This window comes from Oncorhynchus nerka, linkage group LG10 (genome assembly GCF_034236695.1).
Source record: "Oncorhynchus nerka isolate Pitt River linkage group LG10, Oner_Uvic_2.0, whole genome shotgun sequence".
Lineage (NCBI taxonomy): Eukaryota > Metazoa > Chordata > Actinopteri > Salmoniformes > Salmonidae > Oncorhynchus > Oncorhynchus nerka.
In genome coordinates, this window is record NC_088405.1 from 70,809,939 (window position 1) to 70,826,648 (window position 16,710).

At 41.7% G+C, this 16,710-nt stretch overlaps 2 protein-coding genes across 9 annotated transcripts in view; both read right to left on the reverse strand.

Moving 5' to 3' along the window:
* LOC115135937 (arginine--tRNA ligase, cytoplasmic-like) overlaps positions 1–2,920 on the reverse strand; it is a 43,651-nt gene extending 40,731 nt beyond the window's left edge. For 2 of the 3 annotated variants that reach the window (XM_029671170.2, XM_029671169.2), the window contains exons 1-3: positions 2,768–2,919; positions 2,049–2,183; positions 1,415–1,603 (exon numbers count right to left, since the gene is read on the reverse strand). In XM_029671170.2, the coding sequence (XP_029527030.1) occupies positions 1,415–1,603; positions 2,049–2,183; positions 2,768–2,812 (369 nt within the window). In that variant the 5' untranslated portion in view covers positions 2,813–2,919. Of the gene's footprint in view, positions 1–1,414; positions 1,604–2,048; positions 2,184–2,767 lie in introns of all 3 variants that reach the window. The other variant, XR_010464913.1, reaches the window with a different exon arrangement.
* A 991-nt stretch (positions 2,921–3,911) lies between these two features.
* Positions 3,912–16,710, reverse strand: part of LOC115135938 (protein KIBRA-like) — a 50,954-nt gene continuing 38,155 nt past the window's right edge. For all 6 annotated transcript variants that reach the window (XM_029671173.2, XM_065023711.1, XM_029671172.2 and 3 more), the window contains 4 exons: positions 16,435–16,527; positions 12,500–12,730; positions 10,855–10,973; positions 3,912–10,356 (listed from right to left, as the gene is read on the reverse strand). In XM_029671173.2, coding sequence (XP_029527033.2) covers positions 10,290–10,356; positions 10,855–10,973; positions 12,500–12,730; positions 16,435–16,527 — 510 coding nt within the window. In that variant the 3' untranslated portion in view covers positions 3,912–10,289. The remainder of the gene's footprint in view (positions 10,357–10,854; positions 10,974–12,499; positions 12,731–16,434; positions 16,528–16,710) is intronic.

Consider the following 16,710-nt stretch of genomic DNA (forward strand, 5'->3'; position numbering starts at 1 on the left):
CAGAGTTAAATGGTTCCAGTCAGCAGTGAATCGTTCATCCATGTATACGGGTAAGAGTCTAGCTACATTTTCCAGATATACGTTTCTAATTTTGTCAGAAAGTCATTTTTATTGCAAGTTAAAGCGAACTGTTAGTGAGCTAGCAAACGTTAGCTTACTGGCTCGAATCAAAAATCCATTTGCTAGTTATAGCCTAATGTTAGCTAACATTGAACCTAGTTTGTTAGCTTTAGCTACCTGCAGATTCATACTACAGCTATGAGAATGTTTGTATTGGTATGAGGGTTATGCCGGTTCATTGTTTAGCTAGCTAGCAGCTACATGTCTAAACAAAAGACTCCACAGCCAGATTATTACATGACCCAGAAAATTAGCAAGTGTGTCTGGGGGTGATTACGGCCATTGATTGTATTTCATGAACATGTGTCAATAGTGACCCATCCACTTGTGGGTGAGGGGTGGTTATAGCATTTCCTTCATATGACCCATCAATTTAAACAAGTGTGTCAGGTAAGCGTTGTCTAATAACAATCAAATAATTATCTGGACACTTTCTGTTTTCGATATTGCTACTAGGCAAGTACTATCACTGTACTGTTTACACCTTCTGTATCCTGTGCATGTGACAAATAAACATAGATTTTATTTGATATAGCGTGTTTACCACATGTGAATCCTTAAAGAGATGGTTGGGCTAAGGCTTAAGAGAGTGTGAATGATGCTGAATGGGCGTAGACAAGCTCTCCAGTAGGTCTACCAAAATGTTCAAGGGCCATTTTCTCAAAAGTGGGGTTACAAGTTTATCAACATTCAAAGCAGAATTACTTTCCCATTGTTCCTCAACTGCAGTGTATGATATGCAATTTCCTAGCTCCGAGTCTCTACTTTTATCCAATGTAAAAACAATTTAAAATTTTGCTACATAAGACCGAATCGAGGCGATCGGTCACAAATGTTGAATAGACCTTTATCTTTTCCCCGTAAAAACACATAGTTGTGTGAAACGTGGGATTTTGTCATTAATGCAAAAACATGCCTTTTGTCTAACGTTAGTAGCTAGTAGCCTGGTCAAGGACGTATCATGCAATATTGGCAAACTTCACATATGACAGACCAAGTGTAACAAAATTCAGGAGGAGGTTTAATGCATATTTCTGGTGTCCAAGTAAATCTATTTTAAAAAATACCATTGGTTGTTGGATATAAAGTCTAAGATCTTTGATAGGCTGCTGCGGAATTTGTTACAGGAAATAATCACTCCCAGCTGGTTAGGTTAGCATATCTAATATTAACAGCTAACATGTAGCGTTTTATCACATGGAACTACATTCATGATTTGAATTGGCTGATGTGCATTTTGAGACTGAGAAACAAGCTTCAAAGAGAATAAAATCCATTAGTGTTATTGTACCACCTGGGCCATGGCCATAGCGCTGTTACACTGGTAGTCCCCAAATTTGGCCTGCTGGTTGGGGGTGACGGCCAGGGGAGGATTCTCCAGGTCAGGCCAGGCCTCCCGGATGGCCTCACCAAAGATCTCCTGAAGACGCTGGTTGATGTTCATCATGGTCTTACTGCACTGGCTCCTCTCTTCCTGCAGACTCTGGGGAGGAAGGATAGACAGATAGCACTTCAATACAACATATAGGGGACAACCTATAGATAGCTACAGGCTCTTTGGGGGAAACTTGGAACAACTTATAGAGAGTGGTCGGCAGGGTAGCCTAGTGGTTAGAGCATTGGACTAGTAACCGGAAGGTTGCAAGTTCAAATCCCCGAGCTGACAAGGTACAAATCTGTCGTTCTGCCCCTGAACAGGCAGTTAACCCATTGTTTCTAGGCCGTCATTGAAAATAAGAATTTGTTCTTAACCGACTTGCCTGGTTAAATAAAAAAAATTAAGTCTCTAGCTCTCTCTCAAGCGGACATAACAGGTGAAACAAAGCATCTAGTCACCTCCTGTATGTGAATGAATAAGATAGCTCAATCTCCTAACATTAATGTACCCAGAGGGGAGTGTGGAAATACTTATGCAAGTGATCACTCACCCTTTTGAGGATGTTGAGGCGGTATTTGAGCTTGGCGTTCTCCTCTCTCAGCCCATCCAGGTGTGAGGACAAGCCCAGGCTCTGTGGGTTCTTCAGGCTCTCGATCTCAGCAGTCAGGGAATGGATCTCCTGCTCCTAGACAGACGAAGGGTTCACGGTCAAGAAAATGTCGAACCTATACTCGGTCTACGAAAACCGCACAAATGCAGGATTGGTTGAGGTACACCGTGTGCAATGACATTCAGGACTTTGACTCAAAACTCATACACTAAGCTACTGACATCAGCACAGATTGAGGAAATCACATGCCACACCCGTCAGAACAAAACTGAACTCTTCAGCTAGCTAGCTAAATTAGCTAATAGCTGTCCCTCAACGTTAGAGTATGTTATGATTGATAGTTATCAGGAAATGTCTAGATGGGAAGGGCAGTACAATGAATCCGTTCCTGCATTATCAACATGAGTAACAGCTGACCTGTCAGTCTTTGCAGTAACAATTAAACGGAATACAGCTAACTAGAATACAACAAAGATAACACTTAGCTGGCATCCGACTTCACAAGTCAGCTAGCAAGCTGCTGCAATGTTTAGCTGGCTAGCTAGCTGGCTTAGTTGCCACATTACGTCAAACGAGTCCACGTTAGCGTAGCTACCAACATTCTTAATTTCAGCACATTATTGCAAACCAAGAGGTCTTTGTAAAGTGTAAGAGCTGACCTGCTGTTGAAGTCGGGACGAGTATTCAGCCACAGGATCTCCCATTTTCGGTTAAACAAATAAATAACGTTAGAACAGTACATTAGCGTGTTTCTAACTAAATGAGTTTCTGAACCTAGATGAGGCCGAGGCTCAATGACGTAAAATTTCGGAAATTCCATTTACCGCCCTCGTTGGGGTGCCCAAGGTACTACCACTGAAGAAAGGTACTACAGACAAAGTTATGCTTTAACTTTCATAAAACATAGCAACAAACAGTGGTGTAAAGTACTTAAGTAGTACTTTAAAGTATTTTTACCTACCGAAGTTGTTTTTAGGTATCTTTTTCTTTACTAAAGAAAATAATCTACTTTTTACTCCATACAATTTCCCTCACACCCAAAAGTACAGGAAAGTGGCACAATTCACTCACTTATCAAGAGAACATCCCTGGTCATCCCTACTGCCTCTGATCTGGAGTACTCACTAAACTAAATGGCACTTATCGTAAGAGTAGGGGTGTTAACCCCGGTGTCCTGGCTAAATTCCCAATCTGGCCCTCAAACCATCAAGGTCACCTAATAATCCCCAGTTTACAATTGGCTCATTCATCCCCCTCCTCTCCCCTGTAACTATTCCCCAGGTCGTTGCTGCAAATGAGAACGTGTTCTCAGTCAACTTACCTGGTAAAATAATGGATACATTTAAAAATTTAAAAAACACAAATGCTTTGTTTGTAAATTGTCTGCTGTTGTAGTGTGCCCCTGGCTATCCATGAATAAAAATGTTTAAAATGTACCATCTGTTATTATAAGCTATTTGAAATGATTTACTTTTGATATTTAAGTATATTTTTTGCAATTACATTTACTTTTGATACTTAAGTATATTTAAAAGCAAATACTTTTAGACTTTTACTCAAGTAGTATTCTTCTGGGTGACTCAGTTTTACTTCAGACATTTTTTTCTATGAAGGGAATCGTACTTTTTCTCAAGAATGACAATTGGGTACTTTTTCCACCACTTCAACAATGTTAAGTTGTTACTTTAAGCATTTTTTTGGTCAAAGCTTTTGTCAAAAATGCAATGCTCTGAAAATTTCTTTCAAAATTGACATTGAATACACCACAGACACACAAAACAGAGGAGAAAGCACAGGCAAGAGTAGAACAAAAAAAAACTTGTTTTACTTGTTGTGAAACTACAAAACATTTTTGTGCTGGTGAAATATTTACAATTCTGGTTGACGGTACAGTGTCCATGATAAAATTCACAGCTTTCAGGAGTCTCACGAGAAAGGAAACAAACACCACACACCCAAATCAGAAAGTGCAATAAATACATTTCTCAAATAATTTCCATACACATACCAGGTTCTTTGCCATCCTTAATACAACAGATTAAAACTTTATAATAATAAAACAAAAATGCACTTGAACTTCAAAACAATAATTATATCACATCCTACATGACGACAAATCATTCAATGCTACCAGCTTCAGGTTCTGACAGTGATGGTTTTTGATGACTTGAAGTAAGACTTACTTAATCGTTAATTTCTGATTATATTGACCACTTCTGTCAACAATACACATGCTGGGTGGTGTTATAATAGTACATTTAAGCCTTTAGATCCAAGTTACAAACCATCTAGTCAATCATGGCTAGCTTCAGTTAATCACATATAGATAGCACTGTTCCATCCACACTGAAATCCAATAAGAAGTCCTAATATAAGACCTCTGATTAGTTTACTCTCTCTACACTGGAGTAAATCATGATTTTTAAAAAGTAAACAGTTCACATTCAAATGCAAACAGTACACGTTATTTGAGGCAACAAAAAGTAGTGTTATCTGTTTTTGGATGGTGACCACATTTTCGCCTCAGGTTAAAATCATATTTAATCTAAAAAGGCACACTCTCCAAAGGATCCATTCACAGTATGCAGTTCATGTAGAATAAATTGCTGTGCCATGAATAGTGACTTTCCTTTACAGTGGTGAAGTGCAACATTGTACAGTTTGTAAAATTGTGAAAGGATAGAAATGGTCCAAACTAAAACTTTTTGTAACACCTTATACATACACAAAAGTATGTAGACACCCCTTCAAATTAGTGGATTAGGTTATTTCAGCCACACCCGTTACTGACAGGCGTATACAATTGAGCACACAGCCATCTACATAGAAAAACAGCTCAGTGACTTTCAGCGTGCATGCCACCTTTCCAACAAGTCAGTTTGTCACATTTCTGCCCTGCTAGAGCTGCCCCAGTCAACTATAAGTGCCGTTATTGAGAAGTGGAAACGTCTAAGAGCCCAAACGGCTAAGCCGCCAAGTGGTAGAATACAAGCTCACAGAACAGGACCGCGTAAAAATCGTGTTCTCGGATGCAACACTCACTACAGATTTCCAAACTGCCTCAAAGTAACGTCAGCACAAGAACTGTTAGTCGGGAGCTTTATGAAATGGGTCTCCATGGCCGAGCAGCCTAAGCTCACCATGCACAATGTCAAGCGTCGGCTGGAGCAGTGGAAACGCGTTCTCTGGAGTGATGAATCACGCTTCACCTTTCATTTTATTTTTAACCTTTATTTAACTTGGCAAGTCAATTACAAACACATTCTTATTTTCAATGACTGCCTAGGAACAGTTGGTTAACGACCTTGTCAGCTTGGGATTCGATCTTGCAACCTTTCGGTTACAAGTCCAACGCTCTAACCACTAGGCTACCTGCCGCCCCATCTGGCAGTCCGACGGACTATGCGGCAGGTAGCCTAGTGGTTAGTGTTGAACTTGTAACCAAAAGGTTGCAAGATCGAGTCCCCAAGCTGACAAGGTAAAAATATGTCGTTCTGCCCCTTAACAAGGAAGTTAACCCATTGTTCCTATACAGTCTTAACTGACTTGCCTAGTTAAATAAAAGGTATAACAAATAAAATCTAAATTAATACATAAAAAAATAAAAAATAAAGTTTGGTGGGGGAGGAATAGTCTGGGGCTGTTTTCATGGTTTGGGCTATGCCCTTTAGTTCCAGTGAAGGGAAATCTTAACGCTACAGCATACAATGAAATTCTAGACAATTCTGTGCTTCCAACTTTGTGGCAACAGTTTGGGGAAGACCCTTTCCTGTTTCAGCATGACAATTGGCCAACATAATTGCCTGACCTCACTAATGCTTGTGGCTGAATGGAAGCTAGTCCATGCAGCAATGTTCCAACATCTAGTGGAAAGCCTTCCCAGAAGAGTGGAGGCTGTTGTAGCAGCAAAGGGGGAACCAACTACATGCTAATGTCCATGATTTTGGAATGAGATGTTTGACAAGCAGGTGTCCACATACTTTTGGTCATGTAGTGCATTTTAAAGATGTCCTCCAGCAGCAATTTTGTAACTTTTCCTATTAAAAAGCAATATCCCAAGTATCAATACATTAAAGTACACACACTAAAGGGTAAAACAATTTGTTGAGCAAACTTCAAAGAGTAGGGTATTCAAGGAGTTTGTCTGATGGTTTCCTCTGATTTGCCTGGCTACCCAGGCTCCTGCTCCAGTCAAACACTACGCCACGACCACAGACTTTAGTTTATTCTCTGCAATGAGTCTGGATCATAAAGAATGATAGAGGCCTCTAGTGGTCAAAAGGCCATATTAACATGGGCAGCGCCATTGAGGACTTCTACCATTTTAATGTAGTCAGCTGGGTGGGACTTCCATGTCCAACCGGGTCATCAGGAGAGATCAGCAAAATCATGAAGAAAATCAATTACTTCAAAATGGAAATCGCCTCAATGGCGCTGCCCATGCTGTCACATACACTATAATGGCCAATACAAAGATGATTCCTCTTTCTCTATGGTCTGGATAGGCGTACGTTCCTGACACTTCACCAAATGCAACATATTTCGGGCCGTCTAGAAACTGATGGGTTGGGCCAAAGCCAGAACACACGTGGCGGAGGTTTGAAAGGAGTGATTACAAAAGTGGCGTTAAGTTTAGAGGTGGAGCAACTGAAATGTAAGATTCTCTGCGTCTGTGATGCCCGCCATTTGCGACACAGACCCGTTGGCGAGCGTGGTGAAACTCAGAAGATGCTGTCTGTCCTTTTCACCTGATAAAGGTAATGTTAGGATATGTCAGCTTTCCCGTGAGAGCCTTTGTGCAGAACCCACTGTGTTTCAGATGCCAAACTTATGGTCATATTGCAGCAGTGTATTGGAGGGAGATTCTGAGATGAGAAGTGTGCAGGAGGGCAAGTGACAAAGGAATGTGTAGTATCAGTGGGGGGAAAAAAGTGTCCATTGTGGAGGTGCCCATGTTGCTGGGGATCAGAAGTGCCCGATGCAAGAAAGACAGGTTGAGGTTGCCAGGGTCAGAGTAGAACAGAAGGTGTCATATGCTGAGGCAGCGAAAAGAGTCCCGTCCTCCCAGGCCTAGTGTATTTACATTTACATTTAAGTCATTTAGCAGACGCTCTTATCCAGAGCGACTTACAAATGTAGTGTAGGATCAGTTAGGGTGAAAGTAGTGGAATGGGGTGGTGATTTTTATGAACACAAACTGTATAAACACAAACTCACTTCCTTGACCCCATCCTTCACAACAGCTCTGCACTGCTCCGCGAAGCATGAATGCCCCGACTTCTGCAGAGGCCATATCACCATAAATGCTGCACGGACAATGCAGACATCAGATTGACCATGCAGACATCAGATTGACCATGCAGCGCCTTTTAGTTGGTGGTGCAATATGTTCCTTTTCCCACTTCTCTTTTTTGACGTGTAACGCGATTGACCACACACTATGTGGCAGCATGCAAACCAAATGTGCGAACGCCATGAAACCAAAGGCGGCGGAAAAAGACAACCAGTGCATTATGGAATGGCATGTGAACTTCAGACTATCAGTAAGGAAAAAAGCAGTGAAGGAATTCAATTGTCTGATCTAACATTATTAGTATGGGGTGGAGTAGAAAATCATTTCTGATGTTCAAATCGGGGTATTATTCTATCTGTAAAGGGTATGAAACATGGAATGTATTCAAACTACAGAGCAATATCCATTGGGGTGAGACACTGGACACAAGTGAATCTCTACTCATCATTTGCAGAACATTAGTGCGAATTCATGACCATCAAAAAAATCAGACTAAGGTCTTGTGCTATTATACAAATTGAGATGCTGGGCATGTGATTTCATTCCACTCTGACTCCTCTCCATATTCAGAGTCATTATGCTCAACATTCTATGAAGCATGAACCTGTCTCAATGTTATCCTGGCTGTTGTGGATTGGACAAATCACTACATCACCACAGAGTTCGAACTAGCCTAATGTTGTATTGAGCTTTAAGTGGCCTCTGACTGTATATCAGATCTTGGGGTGCTCTCTACGTATGGTGCAAAAAAGTGCTCTATTGAGAGGGAAAGAAGCTAGCTATGTTTCTGTTGAAAAGTAGGTTACATTTCTGGCTACTCCAATATCATTAGATTGTAATTCAGGCCCAATATAATTGGTATCACACAATCATGTTTGGTCAACATAAAAAAAGGGTGTGGGAGAGTAGGATTTGATGAAAAGCAAAACTAATCTCAAACATCTAAAATCACCAAAACACTCCAGACATTTGCATGTGTTCAGGGGCCCTTGTACATATCCCCTTATGACCACCCCTTCAAACCAACATCCAAGACATCTCTATCATCTGAAATGCCATCCATTATTAAGTGTTTACAGAGAGAGAGTAGCAAGCTGACTGTTCTGATCTAGTCTACAGCTTTCTCCCTGTACTGTTTCCAGTAGCCTAGTTACAGCCCTCTGATTTCTTCCTGTACTGTTTCCAGTAGCCTAGTTACAGCCCTCTGATTTCTTCCTGTACTGTTTCCAGTAGCCTAGTTACAGCCCTCTGATTTCTTCCTGTACTGTTTCCAGTAGCCTAGTTACAGTCCTCTGATTTCTTCCTGTACCGTTTCCAGTAGCCTAGTTAAAAGCCCTCTGATTTCTCCCTGTACTGCCAGTTGATCCACTTACACATTTCACTTCTTCATCACATTTCATTAACACAGACACCACTAGTCGCCTGTGAAGATCACAGACGTGATCAATCAGAGCCAGATATGTACTTCCAACAGTAAGCCTGTTCAACGATACCTCTGGCACATAGAGAGCACCATGCAGAGATAAAATGAAATCCTCAGGAGGACTTTGTTATGTCTGCTTACAGAGAGATATATTGGGAAACATGGCTGCTAGACTAGAAGTGTAGCCTCGTCCCAGATCTGTTTGTGCGGTCTTGCCAATTCCTGTGGTCATTGATGAGACAATGCTCCATGCAGGATGGATACAGAGGCAGACCTGATCTTATTCATCTCTGTATGTACTAAAGCTTTGCCAGTGTAACAGGGGTCCCTAGTACTGCCCCAGACTGGAAGGGAAGATCCTCTTTGGAAGAGGGCTCATCGACAAATATCCCAGTTAGTGTGATAAGGTAAGGTTTACATATAGAAAGTCCAGTTGAGAGATGCAAAAAAAGATAGCAGAAGAACAATTGGGATACTGTTTGTATGGGTCTTCAACATGTCCAGTTACAAAGAATTTAAGGGAAGGGGTAAAAGGGATGAGAGCAGGAAAAGTGATCAGACTTTAGGCTAAGATATACTTTAGAGTCCTCAGTTATTCCATGGTTTTTGGATCACTTCACTACCGTTTTAAATCATACAGTCAATGGGGAGTTTATCACCAGCAATGATCTTCATTAAATACAAGAGTTATCTCCTCCACCTCTTTTGTCTTTCACAATCATGTGCTTTGTTAGGCGGTGATTCAACAATCACTCCAGCCTGAAGTGGAGCACTCCTCCCACTTCTTCAACGCCTCCATCCTCTTTTATAGATGACCATTTTAAAAGTGCACAAACTATCCAATAAACTACCTGAGTATAGGTGAGAGTCAGTGCACTTCCTACACAATGCTGAGAGATGGTGTGTGCACCAGTGAGGGTTACTATGAGAACCATGTGCAGTGTGACTAGGGACAGACAGCCAGTTTCAGTATACTGTACAACCACACATTCGGTCATAGTACACCATCATACAATAACAATATTGATTTTGTAGATGTGTTGTGCTATAAATAATGTAAAGTACCTCTGGGGGTCAATATCCACATCTTAGACTACAACAAATAAGTGGTCCTGGCTAAAGAACAGAACAGCATCTCTCTTTATCTTTTCAAATTCCACACAGAAAGGGCTGGTGTGTATTGGAATTACGATTTTACCATAAAACATCGAACGGTCTCTTCCAACATCCACTTATTAGTAACAGTAACAATACTGCTACAGAGAGAGTGGAAGAAAACAATGCTCTAGTTGCGAACACAAACAACTATACAGATTAGCAAAATGAGATCTCAAAAAAAATGTGACGGTATTTTTTCCTAAACATTATTATTTTATTATTCTCCATTCTTCATAATACCACCAGAAGTCTGCGTCAGAGTCATCTGCTTGGAAACAGCAGTTAAGACTGGAATACTTGAAATGCGCTACACATCGTCGACAGGCAGATCAGGGATGTTGGTCTTTGCTCGAGTGAAGAAGGCCATCTTCTCTCTGAAATCAGAAGAGAAAAGTCTTATCTTCACGAGCGTAAAACCAGAACTAACCTCCCCTTTTCTACAGTGAACAGAGCAAATCTTTATTTTTCATTGCTGGGATGTGTGTTCACTGAGGCGAACGTCTTTCAGTTGCTTCAGAGCCAGCGTCAATGACTTAATCCCAGTCAACTAAGGACTAGCATTGGTCATTAATTTTAAAATGGAGAAACATCCAATACATATCGTAGCCATTTTCCCAATTTAAAATTCCATATAATCTTATATTGTTAGACTAACAGGTATACAAACGGAATGGACAACAAATCATAGTCCTTCCAACTGAACCTAATGCTTGGAGACCTGGGTGAGAGAAGCTATATACAATTTAAACATTGTCATTCATCTAATACATGGGGAAAGAGACAAGGATTAATGGACCAACTCCTCTTACAAGAAGTCTGTTGCACTATACTGTTGCTGTACCCTGTAATGTAATGTATTCTACAGTACTGACCTGAAGGACTGGACCTCAGGCATCTCTTTCCTGCTCTGGCCTCGGAGCTTGTGGACATCCTTGGCCGCAGCACGCATCATCTTCTCCACCCTCTGCTCCTGCAGCTGCTCCTCACGGGTCTGCAGACACAACATCACCACAGAGACGCTCAGAGAGAAGTTGGAGAATAGGCCTAAACAACAAATCCTGGCCAGTCAACAGATAGATGCTGTTCTAACACCTCACTTCATATTTCACAGGTGTGTATTAGAACAATGATTCATAATAAAAAGTATACAGTTAAAGTCGGAAGTTTACAAACACTTAGGTTGGAGTCATTAAAACTCATTTTTCAACCACTCCACAAATGTCTTGTTAACAAACTATAGCTTTGGCAAGTCAGTTAGGACACCTACTTTGTGCGTGACACAAGTCATTTTTCCAACAATTGTTTACAGACAGATTATTTCACTGTATCACAATTCCAGTGGGCCAGAAGTTTACATACACTAAGTTGACAGTGCCTTTAAACAGCTTGTAAAATTCCAGACAATGATGGCATGGCTTTAGAAGCTTTTGATAGGGTAATTGACATCATTTGAGTCAATTGGAGGTGTACCTGTGGATGTATTTCAAGGCCTACCTTCAAACTCAGTGCCTCTTTGATTGACATCATGGGAAAATCAAAAGAAATCAGCCAGGACCTCAGAAAAAAAGTATAGTTCACAAGTCTAGTTCATCCTTGGGAGCAATTTCCAAATGCCTGCAGGTACCACATTCATCTGTACAAACAATAGTACATAAGTATAAACACCATGGGACCACGCAGCCGTCATACCACTCAGGAAGGAGACGTGTTCCGTCTCCTAGTGGTCAACGTACTTTGGTGCGAAAAGTGCAAATCAATCCCAGAACAACAGCAAAGGACCCTGTGAAGATGCTGGAGGAAACAGGTACAAAAGTATCTATATCCACAGTAAAACGAGTCCTATATTTACATAACCTAAAAAGGCCACTCAGCAAGGAAGAAGCCACTGCTCAAAAACTGCCATAAAAAAGCCAGACTACGGTTTGCAACTGCACATGGGGAGGGGACCAAGATCATATTTTTGGGAGAAATGTCCTCTGGTCTGAGGAAACAAAAATAGAACTGTTTGGCCATAATGACCATCATTATGTTCGGAGGAAAAGGGGGAGGCTTGCAAGCCCGAAGACACCATCCCCCAACCATGAAGAACAGGGGTGGTAACATCATGTTGTAGGGGTGCTTTGCTGCAGGAGGGTCTGGTGGACTTCACAAAATAGATGGCATCATGAGGCAGGAAAATGATGTGGATATATTGAAGCAACATCTCAATACATCAGTCAGGAAGTTAAAGCTTGGTCGCAAGTGGACAATGACCCCAAGCATACTTCCAAAGTTGTGGCAAAATGGCTTAAGGACATCAAAGTCAAGGTATAGGAGTGGCCATCACAAAGCCCTGACCTCAATCCTATAGAACATTTGTGGGCAGAACTGAAAAAGTGTGTGCGAGCAAGGAGACCTACAAACCTGACTCAGTTACACCAGCTCTGTCAGGAGGAATGGGCCAAAATTCACCCAACTTATTGTGGGAAGCTTGTGGAAGGCTACCCAAAACGTTTGAAATAAATAATAATCTCCCACCTGTTTCTCGGCCTGTCTGAGAAGCAGACGAAAGCGCTCGTCGTCCTGCACCCAGGTGGGGAGATCTCTGGTTCCCTGCTGCCGGGCTCTCTCCAGCTGCTCCTTCAGCTCCCTGAGGACACGCAGCTCCTGGGCCAGTCGCGTGTGGCGCGTCCTGGACACCTGCAGGTCCAGCTCTAGGTCCAGACTGGTCCGCAGCAGCCCGTCCAGGCTCCGCACCGGCACCGAGGGCTGGGGGGAAATGGTGGGATAGTGATCTCTCACACATCTCTCTTCCTCACACACATAAGGAGGTACAGGGAGACAAAGCAGCTCCTCCCTGTCCTGAACAGAGTTCACTCCTGGGCCCAGCATTAGAGGCCAGAGAATGTCAAGCCGCATTAAAAATTAAACCAGCCATTAAATATTAAGACTCACTTTTACTGAAGGCTAGGTCTGGGAAAGCAAAAATGTAAATGTCTCCCTTTGAGAATAACTAATGTGGACACAGCCTGAGACTCGACTGCACTACTAGACTGTCAGTTTGAACATACACTGACAGACAGAGAGAGAGACAGAGAAAGAGAGAGAGAAAGAGAGCGAGATGAGGCAGAGAGACACAGACAGACCGACAGAGACAGACACACATAGAGAGAGACCGACACACATAGAGAGAGAGACACACACACATAGAGAGAGAGACACACACACATAGAGAGAGAGACACACACACATAGAGAGAGAGACACACACACATAGAGAGAGAGAGAGAGAGACACACAGACATAGAGACACACAGACACACAAAGAGAGAGACACAGAGAGAGAGACACACAGAGAGAGAGACACACAGAGAGACAGACACACAGAGAGAGAGAGAGAGACAGACACACACAGAGAGAGAGAGAGACAGACACACAGAGAGAGAGAGAGACAGACACACAGAGAGAGAGAGAGACAGACACACAGAGAGAGAGAGAGACAGACACACAGAGAGAGAGAGAGAGAGAGACAGACACACAGAGAGAGAGAGAGAGAGACAGACACAGAGAGAGAGAGAGAGAGACACACACAGAGAGAGAGAGAGACAGACACACAGAGAGAGAGAGAGAGAGACAGACACACAGAGAGAGAGAGAGAGAGACAGACACACAGAGAGAGAGAGAGAGAGACAGACACACAGAGAGAGAGAGAGAGACAGACACACAGAGAGAGACAGACACACAGAGAGACAGAGAAAGAAAGAAAGAAAAAGAAAGAAAAAAGAAAGAAAGAAAGAAAGAAAAAGAAAGAAAGAAAGAAAGAAAGGAGACAGAGAGAGAGAAACAGAGAGAGAGAGTAAAAACCCTCCAACCCAAAAAGGCCTGTGGTGTTGATGGTATCCAAATTCCAATTGGCTATACTAAAACTCTTTAACATCATCCTTAGCTGTGGCATCTTCCCCAATATTTGGAACCAAGGACTCAATGAAAACAATGTACTGAGCAAATGTCAAATTGGCTTTTTACCAAATTACCGTACAACAGACCATGTATTCACCCTGCACACCCTAATTGACAACCAAACAAACCAAAACAAAGGCAAAGTCTTCTCATGCTTTGTTGATTTTTAAAAAAGCCTTCGACTCAATTTGGCATGAGGGTCTGCTATACAAATTGATGGAAAGTGGTGTTGGGGGTAAAACATACGACATTATAAAATCCATGTACACAAACAACAAGTGTGCGGTTAAAATTGGCAAAAAACACAAATTTCTTCACACAGGGTCGTGGGGTGAGACAGGGATGCAGCTTAAGCCCCACCCTCTTCAACATATACATCAACGAATTGGCGCGGGCACTAGAAAAGTCTGCAGCGCCCGGCCTCACCCTACTAGAATCCGAAGTCAAATGTCTACTGTTTGCTGATGATCTGGTGCTTCTGTCACCAACCAAGGAGGGCCTACAGCAGCACCTAGATCTTCTGCACAGATTCTGTCAGATCTGGGCCCTGACAGTAAATCTCAGTAAGACCAAAATAATGGTGTTCCAAAAAAGGTCCAGTCGCCAGGACCACAAATACAAATTCCATCTAGACACTGTTGCCCTAGAGCACACAAAAAACTATACATACCTTGGCCTAAACATCAGTGCCACAGGTAACTTCCACAAAGCTGTGAACGATCTGAGAGACAAGGCAAGAAGGGCATTCTATGCCATCAAAAGGAACATAAATTTCAACATACCAATTAGGATCTGGCTAAAAATACTTGAATCAATCATAGAGCCCATTGCCCTTTACGGTTGTGAGGTCTGGGGTCCGCTCACCATCTAAGACTTCACAAAATGGGACAAACACCAAATTGAGACTCTGCATGCAGAATTCTGCAAAAATATCCTCTGTGTACAACATAGAACACCAAATAATGTATGCAGAGCAGAATTAGGCTGATACCCACTAATTATCAAAATCCAGAAAAGAGCTGTTAAATTCTACAACCACCTAAAAGGAAGCGATTCCCAAACCTTCCATAACAAAGCCATCACCTAGAGAGATGAACCTGGAGAAGAGTCCCCTAAGCAAGCTGGTCCTGGGGCTCTGTTCACAAACACACCCCACAGAGCCGCAGGACAGCAGCACAATTAGACCCAACCAAATCATGAGAAAACAAAAAGATAATTACTTGATACATTGGAAAGAATTAACAAAAAAACTGAGCAAACTAGAATGCTATTTGGCCCTAAACAGAGAGTACACAGTGAAAGAATACCTGTCCACTGTGACTGACCCAAATTTAAGGAAAGCTTTGACTATGTACAGACTTATTGAGCATAGCCTTGCTATTGAGAAAAGCCGCCGTAGACAGACCTGGCTCTCAAGAGAAGACAGGCTATGTGCACACTGCCCACAAAACGAGGTGGAAACTGAGCTGCACTTCCTAACCTCCTGGTCAACGTATGACCATATTAGAGATACATATTTCCATCAGATTACACAGATCCACAAAGAATTCGAAAACAAATCCAATTTTGATAAACTCCCATATCTACTGGGTGAAATTCCACAGTGTGCCATCACAGCAGCAAGATTTGTGACCTGTTGCCACAAGAAAAGGGCTACCAGTGAAGAACAAACACCATTGTAAATACAACCCATATTTATGCTTATTTATTTTCCCTTGTAACAATGTACACATAGTTAAAGTACACAACACTGTATATATATAAATATATAAATATATATAAATAATATGACATTTGTAATGTCTTTGTTTTGAAACTTCTGTATGTGTAATGTTTACTGTTAATTTTTATTGTTTATTTCACTTTTGTATATTATCTACCTCACTTGCTTTGGCAATGTTAACACGTTTCCCATGCCAATAAAGCCCCTTGAATTGAATTGAGAGAAAGAAAGAGAGAGAGAGAAACAAACACACAGAGACAGAGAGACAGAGACAGAGAGACAAAGAGAGAGAGAGAGAAACACAGACAGACAGGGACAGACAGAACAAGAAGAAAATGTGCTTGTTATACTAAGAACCTTGGCTAACAAGACAGAAATGGAAAGATAAATTGGTATTTATATCATAGAAATATAGACCGATAGACAGAATCTCTATTGTGTGTAAAATGATAAATACAAAGTGGGTATTTATGCAGCATAAAAAAAAGAATGATAGATAGGATCTACAGCAGGGGAAGGAAACTAGATTCAGCCGCAGGTCGATTTTTGTGGGGATACTTCGGGACAGATTTCCTAAATTAAACATTTTTAGCTGAATTCCTGGTGATTTTACAGGATTTTTTTTATATAAAAAAATAAAATCCTAACCAAACTCTAACCTTTGGGGTGCCCCCCCCCCCACCTCATTTTTTAAAAAATCAATCACTCGCAAGCCGGTTTTGGCCCACGCCTGTTGCCGACCCCTGATCTATGTACTTTTGTGGGATGGATACTAAGTGGGTAGTTTCTACCTTCTTCATGCGCATGCTGCGTCTCTCTGATGCGTTCCTGACGAAAGGAGACTTCTTTGACAGAGTGGAGCTGTCACTGTCACTGCGGTTGATCTGATCATCACACAGTAGAACGGCAAAAACAAACAGAAAGAAAACAAAGTTGGAACAAAAAGGGCATGAACGACAGCTTCCGTTGGGTTTGGGATGCTTTTCAAAGCTAAGCACAAATGAAAACAGTAGTCAGAGTGAACTGTATTTAACATTTCAGTCATTTAAAAAACGAGGCTATAGTTA